The sequence below is a fragment of the Prionailurus bengalensis genome, chromosome C1 (assembly GCF_016509475.1).
Source record: "Prionailurus bengalensis isolate Pbe53 chromosome C1, Fcat_Pben_1.1_paternal_pri, whole genome shotgun sequence".
NCBI classification, from domain to species: Eukaryota; Metazoa; Chordata; class Mammalia; order Carnivora; family Felidae; genus Prionailurus; species Prionailurus bengalensis.
This window is the reverse complement of record NC_057345.1, coordinates 102,673,426-102,698,619: the sequence shown is the minus strand read 5'-3', so window position 1 is coordinate 102,698,619 and position 25,194 is coordinate 102,673,426. Positions and strand designations below refer to the sequence as shown.

Genomic DNA, 25,194 nt, shown 5'->3' with positions numbered 1-25,194 from the left:
TTTCAAAGAATCACTCTTTTTTCTAGTCTTTTTTATTTTTTTTAATTTATTTTGAGAGAGAGAGAGCAAGCAGAGAAAGAGGGAGCCAGAGAATCCCAAGCAGGCTCCACACTGTCAGTGCAGAGCCTGATGCGGGGCTCGAACTCACGTACCATGAGATCATGACCTCAGCTCAAGTCAACAGTTGGGCGTTTAACTGACTGAGCTACCAGGCGCCCCTTTTTTCTCTTTTTAAAGTAATCTCTCAGGCAGGTATTGACAATAATTTCTGGTAGTAGTAGGTGGTTTTGAAAGCAGTGATTATTTCATTAGAATGTAACCTCCACAAAGCAGAACCCAGTACAGTGGTACCACATGGTAAGTGTTCAGTGACGATTTGTTGAGTGAATGAATGTGTTATCTTTTAAAGTATTTCATTTTGATTCTTTCCTAATATGATGGCATTGCCAATTTCCTACTGTGTGATGTGGCAAAGCATCCATGCTTAAATGTTATATAAGCAAAGGAAATATAGATTGTTTTTTACAAGATGGCCTTTATTTTTTAGAGCGGTTTTATGTTCACAGCAAGGTTGGGCACAAGGTAGAGAGTTCCAGAGTGGCCTCCTGCCCCTACATATGCACAGCCTCCCCATTATCAGCATCGCATACCAGAGCAGTATGTTTGTTAAAAATCCATGAACCTGTATTGACACATCATTATCACCCAAAGTCCACAGTACACGTTAGCATTTGCTCTTGGTGTTGTACATTCCAGGAGTTTTGGCAAATGTATAATGTCATGTATCCACCGTTTTAACATCATGCTGAGTAGTTTCACTGCCCTAGAACGTCCTCTGTGTCTGCCTGTTCATCCCTTTCTCCCCTCTAACTCCTGGCAAACACTGATCTTTTCACCGTCTCCATAGTTCGCTTTTTCAAGAATGTCATAGAGTATGTAGCCTTTTCAGATTGACTTCTTTCACTTAGTAATAGGCACTTAGTTCCCCCCATGGCTTTTCATGACTTTATAGCTCATTTCTTATTACCTCTGAATAATATTCTGTTTTCTGGATGTGCCACAGTTTATCCATCTGTTGAAGGATACCTTGGTTGTTTCCAAGTTTTGGTGATTATGATTAAAGCTGCTGTAAACCTCCATATGCAGGGTTTTATGTGTGGATGTTAAGTTTTCAACTCATTTGCATAAACACCAAGGAGTGAGAATGTTGGACTGTGTGGTATGAAAGGCTCAGTTTTATAAAAAGTTACCCATCTCTCTTCCCAAGTGGCTGTACCATTTCTCATTCCTATCAGCGCTAAGAGAGAGTTCTTGTTCCTCTGCATCATCACCAGCATTTGATGTTGTCAGTGTTCTGAATTTTTTGCCATTCTAATAAATGTGTAGTAGTGTGTTGTTGTTTTAAACTGTAGATCCCTGGTGACGTATCATGTTGAACACCTTTTCATAGGCTTATTTGCCATCTATAGATCTTTGGTAAGGTGTCTGTTTAGAACTGTTGCCCATTTTTATTTTATTTTAAATTTTTTAAAAGAATTTTTTTTTTAATTTTTTTTTTCCAACGTTTATTTATTTTTGGGACAGAGAGAGACAGAGCATGAACGGGGGAGGGGCAGAGAGAGAGGGAGACACAGAATCGGAAACAGGCTCCAGGCTCTGAGCCATCAGCCCAGAGCCCGACGCGGGGCTCGAACTCACAGACCGCGAGATCGTGACCTGGCTGAAGTCGGACGCTTAACTGACTGCGCCACCCAGGCACCCCTAAAAGAATTTTTAAAAAGTTTTTATTTATTTTGAGAGAGAAAGCTCAAATGGGGGAGGAACAGAGAGAGAGAGAGAGAGAGCGAGAGAGAATCCCAAGCAGGCTCTGTATTGTCAGCGCCGACCCCAATGGGAGGCTCGAACTCAGGAATCGCAAGATCATGACCTGAGCTGAAGTTGGACACTTAATGGACTGAGCCACCCAGGTGCCCCTGTTGCCCATTTTTAAATCAAGTAGTTCATTTTCTTGTTGTTAAAAGTTTTAAGGGTTCTTTGTGTGTTTTGGATAACAGGCCTATATGTGATGTGTCTTTTGCAAATATTTGCTCCCAGTCTGTGGCTTGCCTTCTCATTCTCTTGATATATTTTTATATACATGAACTTTTCTTGTTTTTCTCCTTTTGGTGAGTGTACGTGTGCCATATCTATTTTAATGCAAACCCAGCTTACCCCAGAAGTGAGAAATCTCATGTAAAATAAACCTGCAGAAATGTTCCCTCACTTCTTTTTTTTTTTTTTTTTTTTAATAAGGTGAATGTAAATTGAATTTTACTAGACTGTGACCTCAGCCTGGACTAGCTCAGAAGCAGTTGCTGTAAGAACTCCCTTTATTTCTTCCCTGCTCCCAACTAGGTACTTGTATGTATTGATCGAACTGGTAGTTTGGTAAATATTTCTGGTCACCTACTTCCTGTAGAGCATGGACCTTTTTACACACTTCTTGAAGAGCCTCTGTTTGTCCATAGCTTAATTCTGGACTCTTGAGGAAAAGGGGTTTCTAGGCTGATGATTGTATGTAGGTGAGAGAGATAACAAGACTGTAGTAGAAAATGAAAAAACACAAACCCCCTGAAAACGGCCACAGAAGCAGCTTTGGTCTGAACACTTACAATGTTAAATAGACGTTTTCCCCCGTATTTGATTGTGTTTCCTGATGTGCCTCCCCGCTGACCCCCTCCCCAACCAAGCAACTTCTAATGGATGATTGTTAGTCTTTTTCATTCATCATTTAACTTCTGTTCATTCTGGTCCTGCTTTTCCTCCAGGGGTGAGCAGAGAAGCAGCTGTCCCGTCACATTGGCAAGAGTCTAGTAGCATTTCCCACCACGAACACAGACACAGCTGTGTGCCACCTCTGTCCTTTGCAGAGCTGAACTGAGTGTTAAAAGCTTAGAGCGGAGGGGAGGACTCCAACAGGACAATCGGATGCAAACAAGGGTGCTGGCATTTGGCCAAGGGATGAGGGTTCTTTTTCTAGAACATTCTAACTTCTGAAGCTAATCGCTACTTTCTATCATGTCTACTTATTTAGCAGGATAATTAAGCAGGTTTGGCTCTTGGTGCTGACAGGTTATTGGATCCTGTTCGGAGAGCTAGGTAGTTTCCATGGCTCTGCCTTACCTGATGTGATCTTGGCCACATGACTAGATTTCCTGGTCTTGTTAGTCCTTCCTTTTGGGACTGAGGGAGAGAAATAAGGACACCTAATTTTATGCATTTTAAGAAATAATTTGAGGGGTCATTATTGGGGGGGGGGGCGTGGACAACCAAAGTGAGTAAATCAACGTGTTCCCTGTAGGAGCTGGCAGTCGGGAGCTGGTAGGGAGGGAGAGAAAACGAATACGATACAAATTATTGTAATTTTAAAACCGACAGTATTTTAAAAACTAACAGGAGACAGAATAAGATAAGGAAAAGTACCTTAAAGAGTCATACAAAATGAAACAATAGTAATTCTCTCTGAGCATTTAACAATAATCCTATAGGGTACATATACTTGTACCCATTTTGTAGATGATGAAGCCAAGGCTCCAAGAGATAGAGCAACTTGTTTAAGGTTCTAGAGCTAGAGGCTGGATTCATACAGGTGGCGTGGCTCCAGCATCTGAGCTTTTATTACTTCCTACCAGGAAATGCATCATGCTGTTTCTTGAGGAATAGCATGGCAAGAGAGGAAAAACACAGGGTGCCTTCTGGGAGGCTTAAAGCATCAGGGTTTTGCCTGGGGTTAGCCGATTAGAGGTCAGGGAGGGGTAAGAGAATCTTAGGCTACATTGTTGAAGACTTGGAGTTTATGCTTCTCTGAAGACTATGGCAGAGTCTGTCAGGGTTCTGAGCTCCAAATGGAGTGGTAACTATGTTTTAAGATCAATCCAGCAGGTGGTATGTAGGTGCGTGTAACTGGTAAGAGTGTCTATTGCAGTGATCTCGGCCACAGAAAAAAAAGAGGAAAGAAATAAAAGGAAGGGCTCCGAAACTGATTTGATCGAAAGGGGTGAGGAAGGGTCAGACTCCAGGGTTTTGAGCCTGATGAGTAAGAACAGAGAGGCATGGACAGAAATGGGTACTGTGAGGAACTGATTTGTAACAAAGATTTGGGAGAAGAGCTACTGTTTTTTGGTGGAAATTCATTTAGTCTTCACAACAGCCTTTCAAGGTCACTTGTTTTTCTCATTGCAAAGACGAGGAAACTCTGTCTCAAGGAGGTAAGTAACTGTCCTGGGGGATACACTATGTAAGAGGCAAACCGCCGTTTGAAACCAGGTCTGTTGATGCCTCCTGTCCTGTGTCCCGTGTGATGTTCAGGGCAGTGGTATTAATGCTCCTCGGTGTGATGCTTGGTGCATCATTAGAAACGTGGACCTGGAGTGCACATCAGGGGTTGGGGTAAGAGGTTCAAATACTGAGGTCTCTGGGCAGAGGTGTTTCTCTAAAATTAGGGAAAGGGGCTAGATGATTGAGAGGTGAGAGAGAAGAAAGTGTAGACAAGAACCTTGAAGGCTGACTTGTTTGAGGAGTTCAGAAGAGGAGACAAGGTGGGGCACCTGGGTGGCTCAGTCGGTTAAGCGCCCGACTCTTGACCTCAGCTCAGGTCCTGCTTGATCTTATGGTTGGTGAGATAGAGTCCAGGGTTGGGCTCTGCACTGACAGCCAGAGCCTGCTTGCGATCCTTCTCTCCCTTTCTCTGCCCCTCCCCTGCTTTCTCTCTCTCAAAATAAATAAACTTAAAAAAATTAAAAAAATAAAGAGAAGCCAAGGTGGTAAGTGCTCAGGAGGACGGGGACAGTGTAATATGAAACTCAGGAAGGAGAGAATTTCCACGGGACGTGTCTCAGCAGGATTTCTGCAGTCATTTACTGAATCCCTGTTACATATACAAGCACTTTGCGGTGTTGATGGTGTTAACCTTAAACATAAAGGTCAGTTACTTTACCGGTAAAATGGGTTTATTTGGGAAAAACAGAACTGTAACTTGAGACATGCAAGCTTTGGCAAAAGCATAGGTGTGTCCAGCAAGCAAAGGAGAGGAACATTATTTTATGGAGAAGAAGGAGGAAGTGGAAAGAGGTTGTTTTTAATGCAAGTCCAGTGGAGACAAGCCCAAGTCTGGGCTGCTGACCTTCCCATTGGCTGAGTTGCAGGGTAGTTGATTTCTTGCAGGAGATGTAATGTACATCTTTTCCTATTGGGGTCTGTGATTGGAGGTTCTTGCTTTAATTGACTTGAGTAGTAAAGGCCGTTTCTCTTAGCCTCTCCTTCTACCATCCAGACTCCACTTTAGTGAGGTTTCCTTTTATTAATTTGCACAATGGCAAGATCATAGGAGAAGAGACCACTGGATTTGGAAGCTCAGAAATTATAGCTGGTACTGATGTGAGCCTGACTCTCTAAATGTTAGCCATTAATACTATCTGCTGGGATGGCTCACACCTGGGAAGCCTGTGGTTCCCTGGGGAACTGATGTGTGTGGTGATGAAGCACTTTATCAGGTCTCACTGGCCCGGACCCCTCCTTTTCCCAGGAGGCACTGCAGAAGGGAATGTAATATAGTTTGATCGTTGGTTTGGGGCATTTAAAAAACTGTAATGTGAAGAAAAAGTGCCCCTTCTTAGAGTTTCATAATTTGGTAGAAAAATATCTTTTAAAATTCTTGTTAGAATGGAGTGAAGGGCACCTGGGTGGCTCAGTCAGTTGAGTGTCCGACTTCGGCTCAGGTCATGATCTCGCGGTCCGTGAGTTCGAGCCCCGAGCCGGGCTCTGTGCTGACAGCTCAGAGCCTGGAGCCTGCTTTGGATTCTGCATCTCCCTCTCTCTGCCCCTCTCCTGCCCCCCCCCCCCCCATGATGACTTTTCTTTCAGATGCTGTACCAAAGACTTGGAATTATTAACTGTTTACCATAACACTCCATTAACCCAAAGCTAACTCAAATGATTGCTTTCTTTCCTAGCCAACAAGATGTCTGTTTTCTCTAAGAAAAACAGTTAAATCAGAGACCCTTTTTAAGCATCGCACGAAGATAAGTTTGAAGAACACTGTCTGAGGGAAAAATAATTAAATAGAAAAGAAGCAATTAGCAGGAGTCTGGAAGAGAACAGGAAAAATAGGAGGAAGGTAGCATCCGTGATGTGCTGTGTCTGTAAAGCCAGAGCAGTCACCCCACAAATACGACTGAGCCGGCTGGGGAGTGCACTGCAGGGCACATGGAGCTTGAAAGGAATCCCATAACCTGGAGGGCGGTCCCATTTCTACCACCAGCTCCCCACCTTTGTGAATTCAAACAAGCCACTTATTTTCCCTAGTCCTCATTTTCCTCATCAGTAAAAGGAGGGATCCTTTAAAGACATTTTCAGCCAAAAAAATCGTGCTACTGGCTCGTCATCTGTGGATATTGTCTCTTCGGCACAATTTAGCTTGTGGTTGGTCTGTTTCTGCATCGCCTCCCACACAGAGCATGCCAAGCTATTACAGCAGGAGCAAGAAGACGTAAGAGGAAGGAGGGTGAATCTGAGAAACCGTATTGGTGGTGATGGGTCATGTTGGATGAGCGTGCCTGGAACACTTTTTTACTCGCCATGAAGTGTGAGCCAGGATTCCTTATACTGCGGAGTTTTGTGTTCCTCCTAGAATCCTTTTTTTTCACCTGGGTATTTCCAAGTTATTATTTGCAGGCAGGATGACTCTGTGAGCACTTTGAAGATTTGTTAGGAATGAGTTGGCGACTTTGGCCAGATTTTTAGTTCTTTTTCCTTGGAGAAAAGGAGGATTAGCTAACAAAGCACTTTGCGTCCTGGGTAGGTAATGGCTTGATTAATGTGCTTTGACTCACTGCCCAAGTAAGCAGCTGATGGGAGCTATAAACCCAGGGTCAAACTTGTATACATTAGCTACATCCCAGAGAGGCAGTGTGTTGGAGTCTTGAAGAGCAACTTAAGTCCCTCTTAGTGCACCTGCCGTGTAACACAAGTGATTAGGAAGTGAGAAGCAGGCGAGCTAAGTGAGATCCAGGGAGGCCCAGATCATCAGCGTGTTTCAGCCAAGCACTGTCGGCTGCGTGGGGTAGAGTAGAAGGGGGATTAGAACAAAAGTTGCGATGTCAGTGATTGAAGCTCGTGTCTGCCCTTAACTCATGGGTAATTCACTGAACCTTTCTGAGTCCCAAGGCTCATGCTTCTGTAAAATGGTGCTGGACGAGACCAGCAGATTCCCGTCTTGCCAGGTGCCTCGTTCTGCTCTGTCTTCAGCTGACGTTTGTGTCTGTGCTGCCGCCTGATTTGGGATCTGCTGTCAGCACCTTCTCTTCTCCACCAACCCACCAAAACATCCCATGGCGTGTGGGGGTGCAGCGGGCTCTTACACCTCTTCCCCCAGACCACTGTGGACTTCTGAAACACTGTGATAGGCAATGTATCATGGGTCCTCCGTAGTAGTGGTTGATAACAGGGTTTGGTTTTGTTTGCCATAAATTCTTTCAGAGTCCAAGGGAAAGCCATGGGCCTTCTCAGCAGAAGAAAGTTTCTACAGACACATTCACATAAGACTGCAGGGAGGTCATGGACTCCGAAGGCTCTCAGGCTAAGAACCCACGCCCAAGAAAAATACCATTATTCTGCTTCCAAGCTTGTATAGGATGCTGTTCTCTCCAGGAAATGCTAGGGGCCGAAGGTAAAGGGGACATTAGGAAACCCTGAGCCTCACGACTGGCTTGGGGACTGTGGTATTGAAGCAGTGAATGAGCTTGGATGCTACAGTCTCCTTGTTGAGACAAATGCACCACTTCCTGGATGACAGCTGTGTCCTGTGACCAGTTCTGTGTCCCCTTCGCTAAAACGGACAATGTCTGTGAGCTTTTGGTTTCCAGCCTGAAGTGGGAACGTAATACCGTCTAGCTGCTCTCTTTGTGATACAGTGTGAGTAAATTTGCATGGCATTTCTCCGAGAAGGACACTTTCTAAATGTAACAGTTCTCAGCTTGAGCTAGTAAAGTAATTCTGTCCCTGCCAGAGTTCATCTCCTGGAGATCACATTTTCATACGTCACGAGTGTATTAGCTTCCTTTTCACCGACACACACCCTGACCTTTTTCATCCCCTCAGAAGATCGTTCTGGGGACGACCAGTTACCAATGTACTCAGTCTGTTGGATGCTCGTGTCATTTTGTCATTTTGGCTTTTCCGGGGATAAAGCATTCCTCTGGCCGAGTTGTCAGGACCGTGTCCCCTGTCAGGTTTGTCTCCCCTTGGTCTTGGGTGTAAAGTGGCTGGACTAACAATAAGCACCAGCTATGGCAAGATTGTTTTTTGAGTTCCTTGGAAATATAAAAGGTGATGAAAGTGGAAACAGTTTTCTGATGCTATTTTGTATAGAACAGCTATTCTATCATAAGAAGAAAAAAAAAAGCTCAAAATATCAAAGTTAAGTTCCTTTCGTCTCTCCCCTACTGCCTGTCTCCCCAATTCTCAGGGGCTCTATTCAATATTGAGCATCGTAATCAGTCCTGATTTGGCATACTTCGTAAAAGCAGGCTAATCCGTTTGTGGAAGTCACTGATTTTTTTATTACAGTCGGTTCAGCGTTTGAATGAATATAATCAGCCTTAAATTTCAGAAACAAAACGTATGTTTTCCATTTTACAACTTTTTATTAGTAGCTTTCCTGGCAGACACAAAGTAAGCAGAGCGGTGTGATAAAACCACATAGACCGCTCTGCTTCAGCAGTCAGCTGTGATCACTGAAAGGGCGTCTTATTTTTTCTGCATCTCTGCCCACTCCCCTGTATCCTGGACATTTCAAGTGAAGCAAATTCCAGACATACCATTTCACCTGTAAATACTCCAGTATGAATATATTAAAGCTGTAAGAGCTCTTTGTAAATTTATTCCCAATACCAGCACCTTAAAAAAAAAAACAACAAAAAAAGAGAGTAAGTTTCTTGCTATCAAATATCTAATCAGCATTCATGAGTTCCCAGTTGTGTTATAATTTGTTTCTGTACCTTAGTTGACTTGGGATTCAAGTAAGGTCTGAACACTGGTGTTGGTTGAGACATCTCAAGTCTTTTGACTTGGAGGTTTCCTTCTTGTGTATCATTCTTGCTATTTTTGTCATTGTTGGTAAAGAAGCTGGATCATATGTCTCCCATAGTTCCTATGATCTGGGCTTTGCTGATAATGTTATTCTTATTTTTTTAATATTATTTGTTTTTGAGAGAAAGAGAACAGAGCGCAAGTGGGGGAGGGGCAGAGAGAGAGGGAGACACAGAATCCCAAGCAGGCTCCAGGCTTCGAGCTGTCAGCACAGAGTCTGATGCGGGGCTGGAACTCACGAACCGCGAGATCATGACCTGAGCCGAAGTCGGATGCCCAACTGACTGAGCCACCCAGGCGCCACTGATAATGTTATTTTTAAGGAAATAGGAGTCATGCAAGTATGTGATTTTTAAAAACATGTTTTTCAGCCTATGTAACATCTCACTCTGTGCTGAAGACCGTGCAGCTCTAGAGTTTGCAGTTTAATTAGGCAGGAAAATTGAAGCATCAGGAGATGTCTCTACATTTTTCTTCTTGCTTTCTCTGTTGGAAGACGCCTTGGCAAATTGTATGCAGTGGTGTCACTTGCCCACTGCTGAAACGAATGGGGCTGGAACACGCCAGCCCGTCTTCATCGGCAACGCCAAACAGTTATTTTGGGCAGAGAATGGGGAGAGCAGTTTTTCCTGTTGAATCTGTAAGTGGGAAACCGGGGTGATTGAATGTATACATCAAACCCCTTGGTCCCAGTGCTCCTCTCTCGCTGTCTGCATTCTCTTGAGGACTGTTCATTCCAGTGGAAATAGGATCACAGAATCATCTGCGGCGGGGGGGGGGGGGGGGGGGGGGGGGGGAGACTTCCTGGAGTCACCTGGCCCCATCTGGTAACCTTAACCAGGATTCTAGCATCAGCTCTCCAGAACAAAGCTGTTTGTTAACAATTTCCACAGCCCACATTCGCCCACCGTGCCTTCTAAGTCTGCTTTCTCCCTCGTCCTTCAGCGAAACAGATTATTAAATTGTGTCTCTCTCTGCAGTGGGAGTGTGTGCCTGTAAACATATGTGTGTGTCTGTGTAGCTTTTCGGTTAAGATTAATGTTGATTCTTCCCTGCTGTCCTGTATGGTGCCTACACCCAGAGACCCTGTTCAACTATCTGCATATAGGAATATAGGAATGATTTTTTATAAAAAAGAACATGTTTTTAATGGGTGAATTTTGACTTACAATGGGATTATTGTGGACTTTTTTTTTTTAAAGCTGTCGTGTGTTACGATTAATTTTATGCATCAACTTGGCTGAACCAATAGGTACACAGATACTTGATCTAACATTCTGAGTGTTTCTGTGACAGAATTTTGGGATGAGATTAACATTTAAATTGGTAGATTTCAAGCGCCTGGGTGGCTCAGTTAGTTAGGCATCTGATTTCGGCTCAGGTCATGATCTCACAGTTTGTGAGTTCAAGCCCCATGTCGGGCTCTGTGCTGACAGCTCAGAGCCTGGAACCTGCTGCAGATTCTGTGCCTCATTCTCTCTATGCCCCTCCCCTGCTCACTCTCTCTACCTCTCTATCAAAAATAAAATAAACATTAAAAAAAAAACCAAACAAACCTAAAGGCTTATACCTTTAAATGGGTAGATTTTGAGTAAAGCAGATTGCCCTCCATAATATGGATGGGCCTCATCCAATCAGCTGAAGGCCTGAACAGATTTCCCTAAGGAGGACTTCTCCAGCAGACGTGCCTTTGGACTGGAACTGTAGCATCATCTTTTCTGGATCTCCAGTGTGCTGACCCACCCTGTAGATTTTGGACTTACTAGTCTCCAAAATGGGTCAATCCCTTATAGTAACTCTCTTTCTATATACACATCCTGTTGGTTTTGTTTCTCTGGAGAATGCTGACAAATGGTGTGGTGGGGGTGGCGGAGTGGGAGGAGGACAAGTAAGTATATGCCCTGGGTTTATCTGGCTGGCTGTATTTGAAGTGGTGTTTTCTATTAAAGAGATGGGAAGGTCATTGGAGAGGCCATCAGAAAAAATTGAGATTCTCCTGGCCATAACCCTTCTAGCAAACTTTCGATTTTTGACCTCGTCTGTTTCCCTGTCTGAGCCTCACTTTCCTGTCTGTAAAGGAGTTTGAGCTAAGGGGTTTCCAGCTCTAGGATTCCATGAAATACAGGTGTGGAGCATTTGAGCCAGCTGTTGACGAGGTATCCGAAGACAGTTCTGAGGACTTACCAAGTGCAAGATAAGAAAAGAGGCTGAGGCTGTGTACCAGGTAGTGGTCGTGGTACAATGCCAAGCAGAGTGGAGGAAAAATATGAACAGAGGGGATACTCTGTGCATCAGGTAGGACATTCGAATCGGTTAAACGTAAACCATGGACGAGTAAATGCCTGCCTGAGAATCTAGCTTTTGCGACTTCTCGTCTGATGGCGGATGGTCTAATTTTGAGGGCGCTTAGGATCTGTCTCTGAATTGCAGTCATCCTTATTTTTTGCAGCAGGAGTAGGGTGTTGGTGAAGGCTTGACAGCTGTGACAAGCTGAGGCCCCTCTGGCCAAACTGAGGGGCCCCAGCACAACCAACAGACAGGAAATGCCTGACCCCGAGGACATTCATGCTATTCTTGACTAAAGAGATTGGAAGGCGTCTCAGACTAGCTCTGACCACTGGGGTTGTGAATTGATTTCTCTGTGGCCTTGGTGTAAGCCTTTCTCTTTTTTTCAACCCGGGCTTCCCCCTCCAGGTTAAAAAAAAAAAAAAAAAAGCAGTAACCACAAGGAGGAAACCGTATTATTTTAGCTTCTCCTGTCTGGACAGTACTTAGCTGCAGTCATCTTCTGGCTTTCTGTGGGAAATGAATGTTCACCTCATGTGGCAGCCTGCCACTCAGGAGGGTTGGCGTTTTGGGTTGGACAGTCTGGGTGTGTAACTGGGGAAGTCAGCTGCACCCTTTGGATACGGACACCTTGTCCCGCATCACCGGAGGCATCTGTGCAAATGTGGTGGGGTGGATTTCTTTGCCCTTGCCTTCTTGCTGACCGCAGGCTCTCCCGCAAGGCAGCAGGACCCTGCTGGCCATATCCCCTGAGAGGCTGGTGCTAGTTGACTGTTTACTCAGTTGGTGCTGAGGACTGACAAATGATTAACCCCCTGGAATCCCTGGTTAGACCCCAGTTATAGTCATGAGTTCAGCCTTTTGGACCGCAGACTTCAGATTGTTTTTCCAGCATTCTCCCCCCCCCGTCGTCGGGGTGTCTTGGCCCTGCCTCTGCTATGGAAACCCTCCCCAGGGAGCGAGTGGTGTGCAGGGGGCGTGGGAAGTGAAGGCTGGAGGCCTCGGACTGCCGCGGGGGAGGCGGGGAGGCCGGCCAGCCCGCAGGGAGGTAAGGAAGGCACCCTCTAGAGGACTGGGGGACAGGAAAGGCGCTGCAGCCTGGAGGAGGCGGAGTGGGAGCCGCTCCTGGCCCTCCGCCCAGCCGCTTCCTTCCCCTGACATGACAGTCCCGCTGCCCTGGCTCCTGGCCACCTGGCAATGGCCGTGGCACATGACTCCCCCGCCCACTGGACCTGGGAGGGGGAGGTCTGTGCGCAGGCCAGCCCCCTCCGCCTGCCCAGGGCCCCTGGGGGGCCGCGCGCACTCCCCCAGGTTCCTGGGGCTCAGGGCTCAGCACCTGCCAGCACTCCTCCCCCCCCCCATTGGGGCCCCCCCCAAGGCAGGGGGCCAGTCCGAGTCGTTACTCCACCTAGGAGCTACGTCACCTGGAGCTCATCTGCTGAGCCTCGGCATTCTTGACGCATAGAACAGGGTGGGTGACCCTCCATGTCTGCCTCACGGGATCATGGGATTATTGGAGTCAAATGAGCTGCATCGCCCAGCAGGAGACGTCTCACCGCAGGTGCCTGGGAGCACCTCACTCCGCTCCACCCCACCTGCCCTGGCCAGCGGTGGCATGACCCTGTGCCATCCGTGCCAGATGCCCTGGAGAAAGACAGCCAGTGCTTGATCTTTCAGGAAGGTGAGGGAGAGGGGTGTGCTTGTCTGCGCCCCCACCCCCTGCTCCCGGGAAGTTCCCTCAACTCTGTGAAGTGGTGGGCCTCTTGCTTTTGGAGAGGGCTAGGTTTGCATAGAGCCCCAGAGGGGGCCTCTGGGAAAATGTGCCAGTAAACTCCGGGTAAATTCTAATTTCTGTCTGTGCTACTGGCCTCACTTCCTCTTCCCCCAGCTCTTTCCCTCCTTTCCCCCCTTTCCCTCCTTTCCTTCCTTCCCAACATCCTTTATCCCATTTACTTCTACTCTGTAGCATTATCCTCAAATTGATGTGATCAGTCTTTGAAATGGGGTCGAATTTGTGTGGAAGGCACGTGAGCATTTTCGTAGTGATTTTATAGGATAACGAACATTCCCCTTTTTTGAGTGGGGAGGTCTGGGGTAGGAGTAGAGGACATGAAAATATTGCAAGTTCTAAAAGCTAGGATTTGAGCAGCCTTGGCCAAGTTGACTGATCCCATCCTGAAGTGATCTGCACCCAAGAGAAAGGTGTGGGGGGAGGGGGTGGGCATTTGGTGAGTTAACCGCTTGCTGTGCTAGGTGAGGAAACAGGCTGCAGCTGAAAATGTCTAACGAAGCTGACAGGGGTGCCTCGTTGGATTAACTCTCCCGTGTACCGTATGGCAAGCCAGAAGAGGACTCAGGTACATTCAGACCCAGCCTGGCTCCAGAGGGGGCAGATACTTAAAGTCACACAGCACAGTGGCTGTGCTGGCCAAAAACCTGGGCTCTTCCCCATTGCTGCTAGTGCAATGATTAGAAATAGATGCAGAATTAATCTTGTCTGCCTGACTGCTCCCACCATTGCCTGTTTGGTTCCCCCCCCCCCCCCCACCCTACCCTTAAACTTCTAACTCTTCTGCCTGGGAGGAGGCTGTCCCTTACACACAGTGGAAGTCAGGGTTTACTGAGCCATGCACCTCATTCAGCTTGCTTATACATTCTGAATACAGGATCCCTTCTTAACATCCCCAAACCAATATGGAACTGAATCTGCTTCCCTCACCCCTGCTCCCCCAAGCAGCTGGCCCCTCCCTGGTGGTCGTGTCCATAGGGTGGGCTGTTCATTAATAGAGCCTTTAGTTGCCAGGCCAAAGGAAGCTCTGCTTGTAAGACTATACCATTTATTACGTCTCTATGCCTACGGCTTTTACAAATCTTATAGGATATAAGGAACAAATCTAACAGGCCAGGCGGTACCATGCTTGTTCTTACGGGTGCAGAATCTGAGGATGAGCAAGGTTAAGTAACTTGCACTAGCAGAGTAGTGGAGAGGAGAGGATTTGAACCTCGGGCAGTCTAGCCGCACATCTGTCACGGGGCCCTGCTACCCATTCGTTATCCACCCCTTGGCCTTACCCAAGAAAACATGTTGCTAGCTTTTATTTTGAGAATGAATGGGAAAGGAGTTGGAACAAAAAGTGCTTACAGCACTATTGACGGACACTTCAGTTATACTGCAGTGTTTAGATAACGGGTCTAAAGATGAAGTCCTCTCTAGATGGAGACAGACACAACTTCTGTCCTTGTCTTTTTGTGGTTTTTAAAATAACTGTAGTCTTTCCTTTAATGTATTTTGTCACATTAGAGACAAAGTTGGCTTTTTTGCTGATAAAAAAAAATGTATCTTTATTGTACAAAATACAGATGTTCACAAAAAGGAAGAGTGACCCCAAGTGACACACTAGGCTTCTGGCTAAGAAGATGGGCCCTGGAATTCTCTACTGAGGGGCTCAAATCTCTGTGGTGCCCCTGATGACTTATATGACCTTGAGCTAGTCACAGTTTCTGTGCCTGTATCTTTGTCTCCGGAGTTGAAGATCATACCCTTCATCATTGGGTTAAGATTAAATGATGCACAACCCTTACAAGTGGCCAAGAGATGGCTGATTAGCAGCTCAATAAATAATGGTCTGGTTTTCCCCTCTGAACCTGTATATGTGTGTGTAGATATACATATCCTAGTATGCATATACTAATAAAAAATGAGTTTTTTTAAAAGAGCAGCTAGTTTTCACCTAACAATATATCATGACTGCTTTTCCTTACTTCTAAATAGCCTTCTCTGTTATTTGATGGCTGCCTGGGACCCCATGATGTGAGGGCATGAATGGAACTGAATCCATGCAGATTTCCAGGTCTGCTCTAACATTCATGCACTTGCAAATAAATCTGAGTAGATGTTGCACCATGAGTGGTGTTGCTCTAGGTGCCAGGAGCTTCCCACCCTTTTTAGAGCATACCTAATCTTCCCTGTCCTGGTGCAAATGAGGATCTGGGCATGTTCCCTTCAGGAGCTCAGAACTTTCTTCATTCTGAGTGTGGCAGCTGTGAACTTCTATATTCCAGCTCCATCTGGGGAACTCAGCCTCTGCCTCTTTTCCTTTCTCCCGCTTAAATCTATACAAACTATGTTTCTTTGCTTAGTATCTCTGGTATGAATTATCTCTTGGTTCCTGAGAAATCACAAATCAGAAAGTACTCTCATTCTGTGTTTGCTCTGAGGTACTCAGAAGGTCTTGTGTCCTTTTTAAAAGGGTTTAGAGGTGAAATGCTAAACTTCAGCTCAGCAGGGAGCCTGATGTGGGGCTCGATCCCATAACCCTGGGGGCTGAAATCAAGAGTCAGATGCTCAACTGAGCCACCCAGGCGTCCCAGAACCTGCATTTTGAACTGTATATATTCTAAAGGAGCTCAGCAACATTCCTGGACACTGCTGACTGAACATCCTCAGACAAAGCCATTTTCTTATGATGTTTAAGGGACAGGCATGAGTTTTCACTCTAATCTAGGGAGTATATCCTCACCTTTGAGAAAGGATAGAATTTGCTACTTAGGGCAGCGAATCTGCCAAAATTATGGTGGTGCCCCTGTGTCTGAGGTATGCTGGAAACGGCATCAGGACTTCAAGAGAAATAATCTGTGTATTTCATATTAAAAATAGAAATGACAGGTATATTCCCGTGAGGATCAATTTGTAAAAAACTCAAGAGTTATCAATTCCTCTCTACAGTGTTTTCCAAAGCACTTTTGTTAATGTTTCCTTTGGACATCCTCCCTGGGAGAAAGGCTAAGTAGCATTGTCCTCCTTGCACTGATGAGGACACTAAGACACTAAGACAGGTGAACTGACTTGCCTTGGGCCTTGGAGTAAGGCTGGCAAGAGCCTACAAGAACCAGGGTTGCCTTGGGGAAGTCCTCTCAATAGAGGCAGGAAAAGCTCCCAGCCAAGGAAAGAGCCTCTTGCTAGTTCAGATGCTGCTGAGGCATGGAAAGAGCTGGACACTTCAGAGTCTCAGTTTAAGATCTTTGCTGCCTTGAGCTGAGCTGTAGGAGTGATGGATGGCAGGAGCCCATTAGTTTTGGCTCAACTGCTCAGTCTTGGCAAGGGGCCTTTAAACCTGATGTCTAACAAAAGGTTTAGGAATCCGATGTCATTTTCTTCCTGCAGTTCACATGTTGGCCTGTTCTGTGGAGGGGTTACCAACTATGTGAGGGTCATGTTCCTGTTAAGGGCTTTCTACAATTAAAGTATATTATATAAGGCAAAAGATGTAATGAGGCTATAGAGATGGCTTCTGATATAGAGGGTCCCTGCATCTGCCTCCACCCCTAGCTGACCTGCTACAGCTTGAATTATCTTGACTCACTGCTCGTAGGAGAGCGGTAGGTCCTCATTGGTTTAATGAGGTTTTCCTGCTTAGAAGTTAGTCTAAGGCTAACAGGGCCTTCTTTTTGAGCTTTGTTTTCTCAGCTGAAAACTGGGTGCAGCCACCATGAAGGCTAAAAAGCCATGTTGATAGAATAATCTACTTCAGATATGGAAGCAGATTAACCTGTATCCAGCGGGAGTCGGCATGTTAGCCTCAGAGTGCCACTGTTCCTACGCCACCCAGACCAGCCTCTTTTGCACTCAGTTCTGTGCGTCTTAAAATGAGAGGCGGAGCAGAGATTTGCCATCTGGGGCATGGAACTCTACACGTTTTCTTGGACTGTGCCACTGATTTTCATGGAAATCCAAGCCAGATATGGTGAGGGCAGGAGGCCAGACTGACGTGACCTTTATCTGTGTTTTGTCTGGAACAGGGGTCCCTGGTCCCGTCCCTTGTCCTGTTCTTCCCGGATGGAACAAGAAGATAAACAGGGTGTGTGTGAAGCCCAGGACTCAGAAGACGAGGGGATGGGCTCTGATTTTGAGAACTCTGAAGACAGGGAACGGGACCCAGAAGAAACGGGAATGGGCTCTAATCCACAGGATGCACTCAAGAGACAAGACCACCCAGAGCCAAAGATGGGCTCCAACCCACAGGACGCAGCTCTAGGAAGGGACCCAGAGGAGAGGGAACTGGTGTCTGACATCTGCCCAGGTGAGGACGAAGCTGGCATTTCCTTGGAAGTTGTCCCACTCACCATCATTTCTAGCTCCTCTAGAGTTAGAACCAGGGGTGGCATTCGTTGCGGGAGAGTCCTTTAGTGGACACCATTAAACAGATTCGGTGCCACTGAAAGCCTGAGGAACAGCCTCTTCTTGAGTCCAGCCTGAGGTGGGATGTAACTGGTTAACACGGGTGAAGAGGGTAACTCACTGACGCGGCATTTTACAGTATGCAGAACACTGCTATAAATGAACACCTGGAACCACACGAGAGGGAACACAGCTAGGATCAGAACCTACCTCATCAGGGTGTTGGGAGAGTTCAGATGAGTTGTGCATAAAAACTTAGCACAGCACTGAGCAAACAAAGCATGCAGGTGTTTACAGTTACAGTCATCATCTTTGTTTGCAGATAAGTAAACTCAGTGGTAAGTGACTACCCAGGTGCATGTGGATAATGCCCAGAGGGCTCAAGGCCTCTGCTAAGTCCCTTGCTACTCCTGACCTGGAAAGAGTAAGTGCTGGCCCTCCATCCACCCCCTTGGTTCCACCTTTGGGCATTCGTTGCTTCATACTGCCCTGTGCGTGCCTGGGGGACAGAAGTGAACTCAAATACCTTATGGCCAAGACTGTGGAGTTACATTCCTTCCCCTGTGACACATCCTGGACTTCCTGCTGCCCTCCCCTGCAGTGTGCACAAGCACGTGGTCTTTTCATATCCTAGTAAGCTTCCGGAGTGCCCTCTGCTTAGAGATGGCCACCAGAGACGGACAGGTGTACGTTTTGAGTCAGTCTCTAAGCTCTAGGCCCTGCGCTCACTCCCCCTGCCCGGCCTACATAGTAAAGCCCTTAAGTTGGGGTTGGTTGGTGTTCCACCCCAACAAATTATAAAAATCAGCCCATTACCTGGTTAGGACAGGTGGTCTTTTCTTGTGGTTGGCTGGACTGGTCTTGTCTTTGGAGGCCAGGGCCTGGAAACGCATTGGGAGCTGCTAGAGTGAGCCAATCTGTCCCTAGATCCCACAGAGCCCCACCTGCTCAGACTTGACCATTTCAAGCCGACTGTCAGGCCTTCAGATGTGTACCGTGGGTGGGGCCTGGGCCCAGAGACAGCTGCTGGGAGAACTGGCCCCCCAAGGGAACAGGTGAGTGAGCCTTTCCCAGGTTTCAGAGTCCACTCTCAGGTAGGCCTTCCCCAGGAGGTACCAGGTGGGAAAGAGGCTGGAATCGTGGGGGCCCTGGAGAGACAGGCTTGAGAGTACCTGGGGAAGGGGATCACTCCGTGGCCCACACTCTAAGAGGCTGGCCTCCTCTAGGTTTACCTTTGAGTGCCAAGTATGGTCACCCCCCACTGCCACCTTTTCTGTTGCAGAGGGGCTGCTGAGTGAGGAAGAAGGGGCTGCTCTCCGCGAGGAAGAAGATTACCCATCTGGTGTAGCTGAGATGGCGATGTTCCCGGGACTGTCTGAGTCGGACAGCATTTCCCGCAGCCCCCGGGAAGAGGAGGAGGAGGAGGAGAGCGCTGGGGAGAACCCGCTAGACGAGGAGGAGCAGCCGCCCCCTCCCATGCTTCCCTGGCGGCGGCACCTCTCCCTGGGGAGTCGGCACCGGAGCGACAAGCCTGCCCACCGCCGCTTCCGCCGGCTCCACCATCCCATGGCCATGGACCTCGGGGAGCTCGACAGCCTGATGGCCAGCATCATGGACGCGCCCACCATCTGCCCCGACTGCGGGGAGAGCTTCAGCCCCGGCGCCGCCTTCCTGCAGCACCAGCGCATCCACCGCCTGGCCGAGGCCGCCGCCGCCGCCAGCCTGGAGCCCTTCGGCTTCGCGGGCGAGTGCGGCGCGGTAGTGGGGATGGTGGGCGTGGGCGTGGGTGTGGGCGTGGCGGGGGGCTTTGGGGCGGGGCCCGCGCTGGCCCGGCCCCCGCGCGAGAAGCCCTTCCGCTGCGGGGAGTGCGGCAAGGGCTTCAGCCGCAACACCTACCTGACCAATCACCTGCGCCTGCACACGGGCGAGCGGCCCAACCTGTGCGCCGACTGCGGCAAGAGCTTCAGCTGGCGCGCCGACCTGCTCAAGCACCGGCGCCTGCACACGGGCGAGAAGCCCTACCCCTGCCCCGAGTGCGGCGAGGCCTTCAGCCTCAGCTCGCACCTGCTGAGCCACCGGCGCGCGCACGCGGCGGCCAGCGGCGCGGGGGCGGCGGCGCTGCGGCCCTTCGCCTGCGGCGAGTGCGGCAAGGGCTTCGTGCGCCGCTCGCACCTGGCCAACCACCAGCGCATCCACACGGGCGAGAAGCCGCACGGCTGCGGCGAGTGCGGCAAGCGCTTCAGCTGGCGCTCGGACCTGGTGAAGCACCAGCGCGTGCACACGGGCGAGAAGCCCTACATGTGCTCCGAATGCGGCGAGACCTTCAGCGTCAGCTCGCACCTCTTCACGCACAAGCGCACGCACTCGGGCGAGCGGCCCTACGTGTGCCGCGAGTGCGGGAAGGGCTTCGGGCGCAACTCGCACCTGGTGAACCACCTGCGCGTGCACACGGGCGAGAAGCCCTTCCGCTGCGGCCAGTGCGAGAAGCGATTCAGCGACTTCTCGACGCTCACGCAGCACCAGCGCACGCACACGGGCGAGAAGCCCTACACGTGCATCGAGTGCGGCAAGAGCTTCATCCAGAGCTCGCACCTGATCCGCCACCGCCGCATCCACACCGGCAACAAGCCGCACAAGTGTGCCGGCTGCGGCAAGGGCTTCCGCTACAAAACGCACCTCGCGCAACACCAGAAGCTGCACCTGTGTTAGGGCTGGGCCGCAGGGAGGCTGCCCTGGGGATGGGGTGGGGGGAGCATGCAGGGGAATAGATGTTCTGGGGATAGGCCATGTAGAAAGAAATGGGAAGGGGCGGGAGGGGCAATCGGAGAGTGACGGGGGAGTCTTTTGGTTTAGGGAGTCTTGAAGGGGAGGGTTGACTAAGCGTTGTTTGGGGGTGTTATATTTTGCCTGCCTCCTCCCCCAGGAGGGCACGCCTGGGGGAGATGTGCTTGAGCGCGAAGACTTCTTCAGGTGCACGCAGTAGGGGGTGAAGAGCACCGGGGCGGGGTGGGGGGGAGCAGGCGCTTTGAGGACCTTGAAGAAGAGGGGGCGGGGTGGGGGAGTGAACAGGATGGCAGGCAATAGGGTAGGTAGGGTGGTGATGGCCTGTGAAAATCGGGAGAGGGCGTGGTTAGAGTGAGGATTATGGGATAAAATAAAAGGAAGGTATGAATAATTCTATCCTGGTCTCACCGGGCGTTAAGTCAGTGTTGGAACCCTGCCCCCCCAACAGCTGTAGTCCCATGAAAAGTAGACGAAACCTTGTCGATCCTATGGGGGAGGATATTTTATATATTCTTCCCTTCTTTTCTCTGAGCCACAGTTAGCTGCTATTTTGAGGCATCCAGGGGAAACTGGGCAGGAAAGCTACACACTCTGTTTTCAAACGCAACACTGAGGTTTAGAAATGCGTTCGTAACTGGTTTTAAGATGACCTGGGTAAGCTTGGTCCTGCCCCTGGCTCTTTATTACTTCCTTTAAAATAATCTAGCTCCATGCTAGGTCAAGGTGGTCCATGTGGAAGTCCGGTGTGTGCCAAGCCGGGTATTTGAGGTCTCACTTGTGAGATTCTAAGTGCAGGAAAATGAAACAGTCCTGGCTGTGTGTGACTTTTCCTTTCCCAGGTCAACATGATGCTTGTTTCAGACCAGTGACCTGCTACAGAAGTCAACCAGCTCAGAGTTCTGCTAGCCTTACGTGAGAAATCCGGGAAAGCAAATGGTCACATGTTGGGGTGCAAGGCTTCTTTGTCTCATTTGCCTTCACTCTGTATCCAGTGCACCCCTCCCACCTTGGTAGTAATGGAGGAGGGAATAGAACAGCCACCTCTATCCATTTTGATATGGGCTTTTGGTCTGAGTAGAAATTTCTTTTTGTTACACAGGGAGGCACAGTAGAAAGCTTAAGGCTTTACACCAGGAGGGCACAAGCAGGGAGAGGTGTAAATGCAACATTGCCAAATAGCACAAGCAATGAATGTTTTCTGGTTGTTATATGAATGCCAAAACAGCACTTTTATATTTGTAAAGTGCTTTATGCTTTTTAATGATTGTTAGTTGTTTCTCACATCTTTGTGAGGTAGATCAGTATTATGATCGTAGGGAAGGCCTGGGGACAAGAGTACAGCAGGCTGTTCTGAAGAGAGGCTGATGACCGTGGGGATAGGTACGGCCTGACCTTTTGTGCTCTCCAGCTCAGCTGCTAGAAGACAACCTATCATGATTTATGTAATAAAGACACTGAAAATTTTTCTGCTTTATGGAAAACTTAAGGCTAGTCTAGAAGGGCCAAAGATGTCCTTGTTGACAAAGCTGGTCTTTGTCACACAATTAGGGTGTCTTAGGTTTGTTGTATTTCTAGTAGGGCTGTAGTTAGATGACTGTTGAACAGATTTCGGTTACCTGTGCTGAAAATCCCACCCCTGGTTTAGCCTCTAGAAGTTAGAGTTGTGGAAAGCAGTGTTGTTTTCCTCACCAGTGATCGTGAGTTGTCCTGTACCTTTCATGGAAGCATCTTCACAAGCTGTTGGACACACTTGAAGGAGAAGAAGAAAAATTGCAAGATTGTTTTTATGGTTTTAGCAAAGTTTCTGTGGATGCTGGTATTTTATACTTGATCAGTTGTGTTTTAGCCAAGAACCTCTTTGGGTACTGTAGGAAAGCATGTTTCTGTCCTTATGACACTTTCTTAAAAAAGTCTTGAGACTTCTGGGCTTAATGTAATGCCTGTCGATCTTGCCCTCTTAATCAGTTTATTGTCACTTACAAATGCAAATAATACAGATTTTCAAAAGATAGATAATTTTGGAAGACACTAATTCTTTATTTTCTTTTAGTACTCGACAGCACTATGAGCAAAGTAAATGTGCATTATTTATTCTGACTCTTTACTCTGAATACTAAGTGTGTAGGACTCCTCTGAAAAGAATATAGCCAATTTGTAGGTAATCTCATTCCTTTGGGTGTGTGGTTTTTGTTTTTGTTTTTGTTTTCATGTACATCTACCTCTTCCAGCCGTTTTAAGTTCTCTCAAGTTCGTGCCTATGAAATCTCATCTAACTTTTGATTATTCGGGGATTGATTCTCCACTTTATGGGTTATTTGGTGTTTTGCTGCCACTGCACAGTCATCTATATTAGCTAGGTTATGTATGGATGGCTTTCAAGAAAGAGGTCAACAGGGAAAGGAGACTGAAGCTAATATAAAATAACTTAGTGGCAGTGGAAATCTTTGGATTTCATCGACCTCTCTTGGGTACCATGGATAAGAGAGTCAGCTACTCCTTCTGTATCCCTTTTGTGAGCAAATCCCTTAGCAGAAGAAAACAGTCCAGCCACCAACACCCCCACTCTCATGGTGCATTTAAAATGTGATTCCACTCTTAAATTCTTCAGGGAACAGAGCTGCATTAGGTGACTGGAAACGCAGTCAGGAGATTGTTTCTCGTATTTAGTTTGAGAATTGTTTTTCTTCAGCCAGCGCTTGTTAACTGTGGTTCACCCTTAAAAGTGTTACTTTGAAGATTCCTTCCATCAACACATTAATGATGGCGGAGGCAAGTGTATCATTTGTTTCCTGTGGGGAGTTTGGTCAAGTACAGGCTGCTCTTTACTTGGCGAAGCCAGGAGCAGTTTAAATAGGTTAAATGGCTTGACGAAATCTTGAGTTCTGAGTTGGAAAGAGAAGATGAAAAGTTAACCCCTTGAGCCGTGTGGTCTCTTCAGGATCAAGAGCCTTGTACATATGTGAAAAGTACAGATTAAGAACCTGTGTTCATAGACAATCTGAACTGTGTTTCTGAAGTTTGTGCACATTTTCCTTCACTGTAATGTTATTTTACAGCTGTTTGTTAAAATAGTGAATAATTTAATGATCCTGAAAATAACAGTTTTTGTGTGTGTGCTTGTATATGTGAGAACTGCCTTATTTTCAGGTTGTTTTATTTAATGATGGTTCCTTGGACAGCATTCTGGTGTTCAGCCACCAATATGGAGTATTTGTCATTAAATCCATATCAGTCTTTCCCCATGTCATTCTTTTCTTCTTTGTCATCCATTGAATGTCACTCAGATCAGTATATGGAAACTATGTTGGTAGAACAGGGGTCAGCAAACTACCAAACCTAGGCTGCCTCTTTTTGCAAGTAAAAATTTTTGGGTGACAGTCATATCCATACAACCTTGATTACAGATTGTCTGTGGCTGCTTTTGCTCTACAACAGCAAGGTTGAGTCTTTGTCACAGAGGCTGCGTGGCCCACAGTCCTAAAATATTTACTCTCTGGATCTTTACAAACAAACTTTGCTGACTCCTGTGTTATTAGAATGTTCAGGTGGATCCTAGATCATCCTGGAACTGGCTGACGTCTAAATACTCTGCCCATTTTAACCAATAATTCAGCGGGGCACTTCTGTACTAATGGGACTTTGGGGTGTTGGGAGGATGTTAATGCAATGCCACTGGTATCGATATCCAAAGATTTGTGTGTTCATTCCTTGTATGAACCAATCTGGGGCATTTAGGCAGCGGGCAGGGGAAAGTCGGGGTGGGGAGGGGAAGCAGCCTTAGGTCTCACCTCTAATCTATTAAAAGAATATATTCCTGAATCACCTAAGAAAGTATTTTCTTTCCCTCAGCTCTCAGAAATGTAACTTAATGGCTACTGATAATTCAGAATGGAACTTATCAGCTAGACTGGACTCCTACTTAAAATCTTTTTTAGCTGGTTTCTGCCCAACCTCATGGAAACAATGAGACAGCTGTTTGTAAGAAAGGGATTCGCAAGAACTAGAAAAGAGGAAGCGTGAAAAATACCTTACTTTCTTGTAATGATCACAACTACCTCCTTGTGTGTCTGCCGGTCCTTTGCCTGACAGGTCCAGTGAACGCTGGGTCCTAGTTGTGGAGGGGGCTCTCCCTTCTGAGATTGCAACATTCCTCCCTAGGCCTGACTGTTCTGGCTTGAAGCAACCAGTCTAGCTCCTGGTTCCTAGGAACGGGTATTTGAAGTATTTGTCTGGTGCTCTGTGGGGACATAGCAGTGAACCTGGCCTTCTGGGCTATGCCACGAAAGGATGCTCAGCCTGAACTTGCTGTTAGAGCAGGGTTCAGTCTGAGGTCCAGGTGGAGAAAATGTTATCCGGTCAATTTGGAATTCTTTAGGCTTAATTAGTTTAAGATCAGGATTTTCTGAATTTAACCTTAACTACACAGTAGAATTACCTGGAGAGCTTTAAAAACAAACAACCTCCTCCCCCTTCCCCCCCCCGCCCACAAAAACAAACAAACAAACAAACAAACAAACAAAAACCACCAAAAAAACTGGTCCGGAGATTGATTGATTGATTGATTGGTCTGGAGTAAAGTCCAAGGACCTGTAATTTTATAAAGGCTCCCTAGACAACTTTAATGTGCAACCAGGATTGAGCAATCTGTAGGACCATTTAGGCATCTCCTTTCTTTCTTGGCGGTTACAGTAAGTAAAACTGGTAAGCCTCCCATCTCTCCTCTGCCAAGGGGGTATAGAGGCATAGGGCATTGTCAGATGCTGCTGGCTTTGCTGCCTGTCATTCCTGCTAGGCCTGCCTTTCACATGCACCTTCCCCAA

At 47.4% G+C, this 25,194-nt stretch overlaps 1 protein-coding gene across 1 annotated transcript in view; it reads left to right on the top strand.

Annotated features, from left to right (window-relative positions):
* ZNF697 (zinc finger protein 697) overlaps window positions 1-23,616 on the top strand; it is a 30,129-nt gene extending 6,513 nt beyond the window's left edge. Inside the window, exons 2-3 of the mRNA XM_043575973.1 lie at window positions 17,212-17,492; window positions 18,873-23,616. Coding sequence (XP_043431908.1) covers window positions 17,249-17,492; window positions 18,873-20,299 — 1,671 coding nt within the window. The 5' untranslated portion in view covers window positions 17,212-17,248 and the 3' untranslated portion in view covers window positions 20,300-23,616. The remainder of the gene's footprint in view (window positions 1-17,211; window positions 17,493-18,872) is intronic.
* The last annotated feature ends 1,578 nt before the right edge of the window (window positions 23,617-25,194 follow it).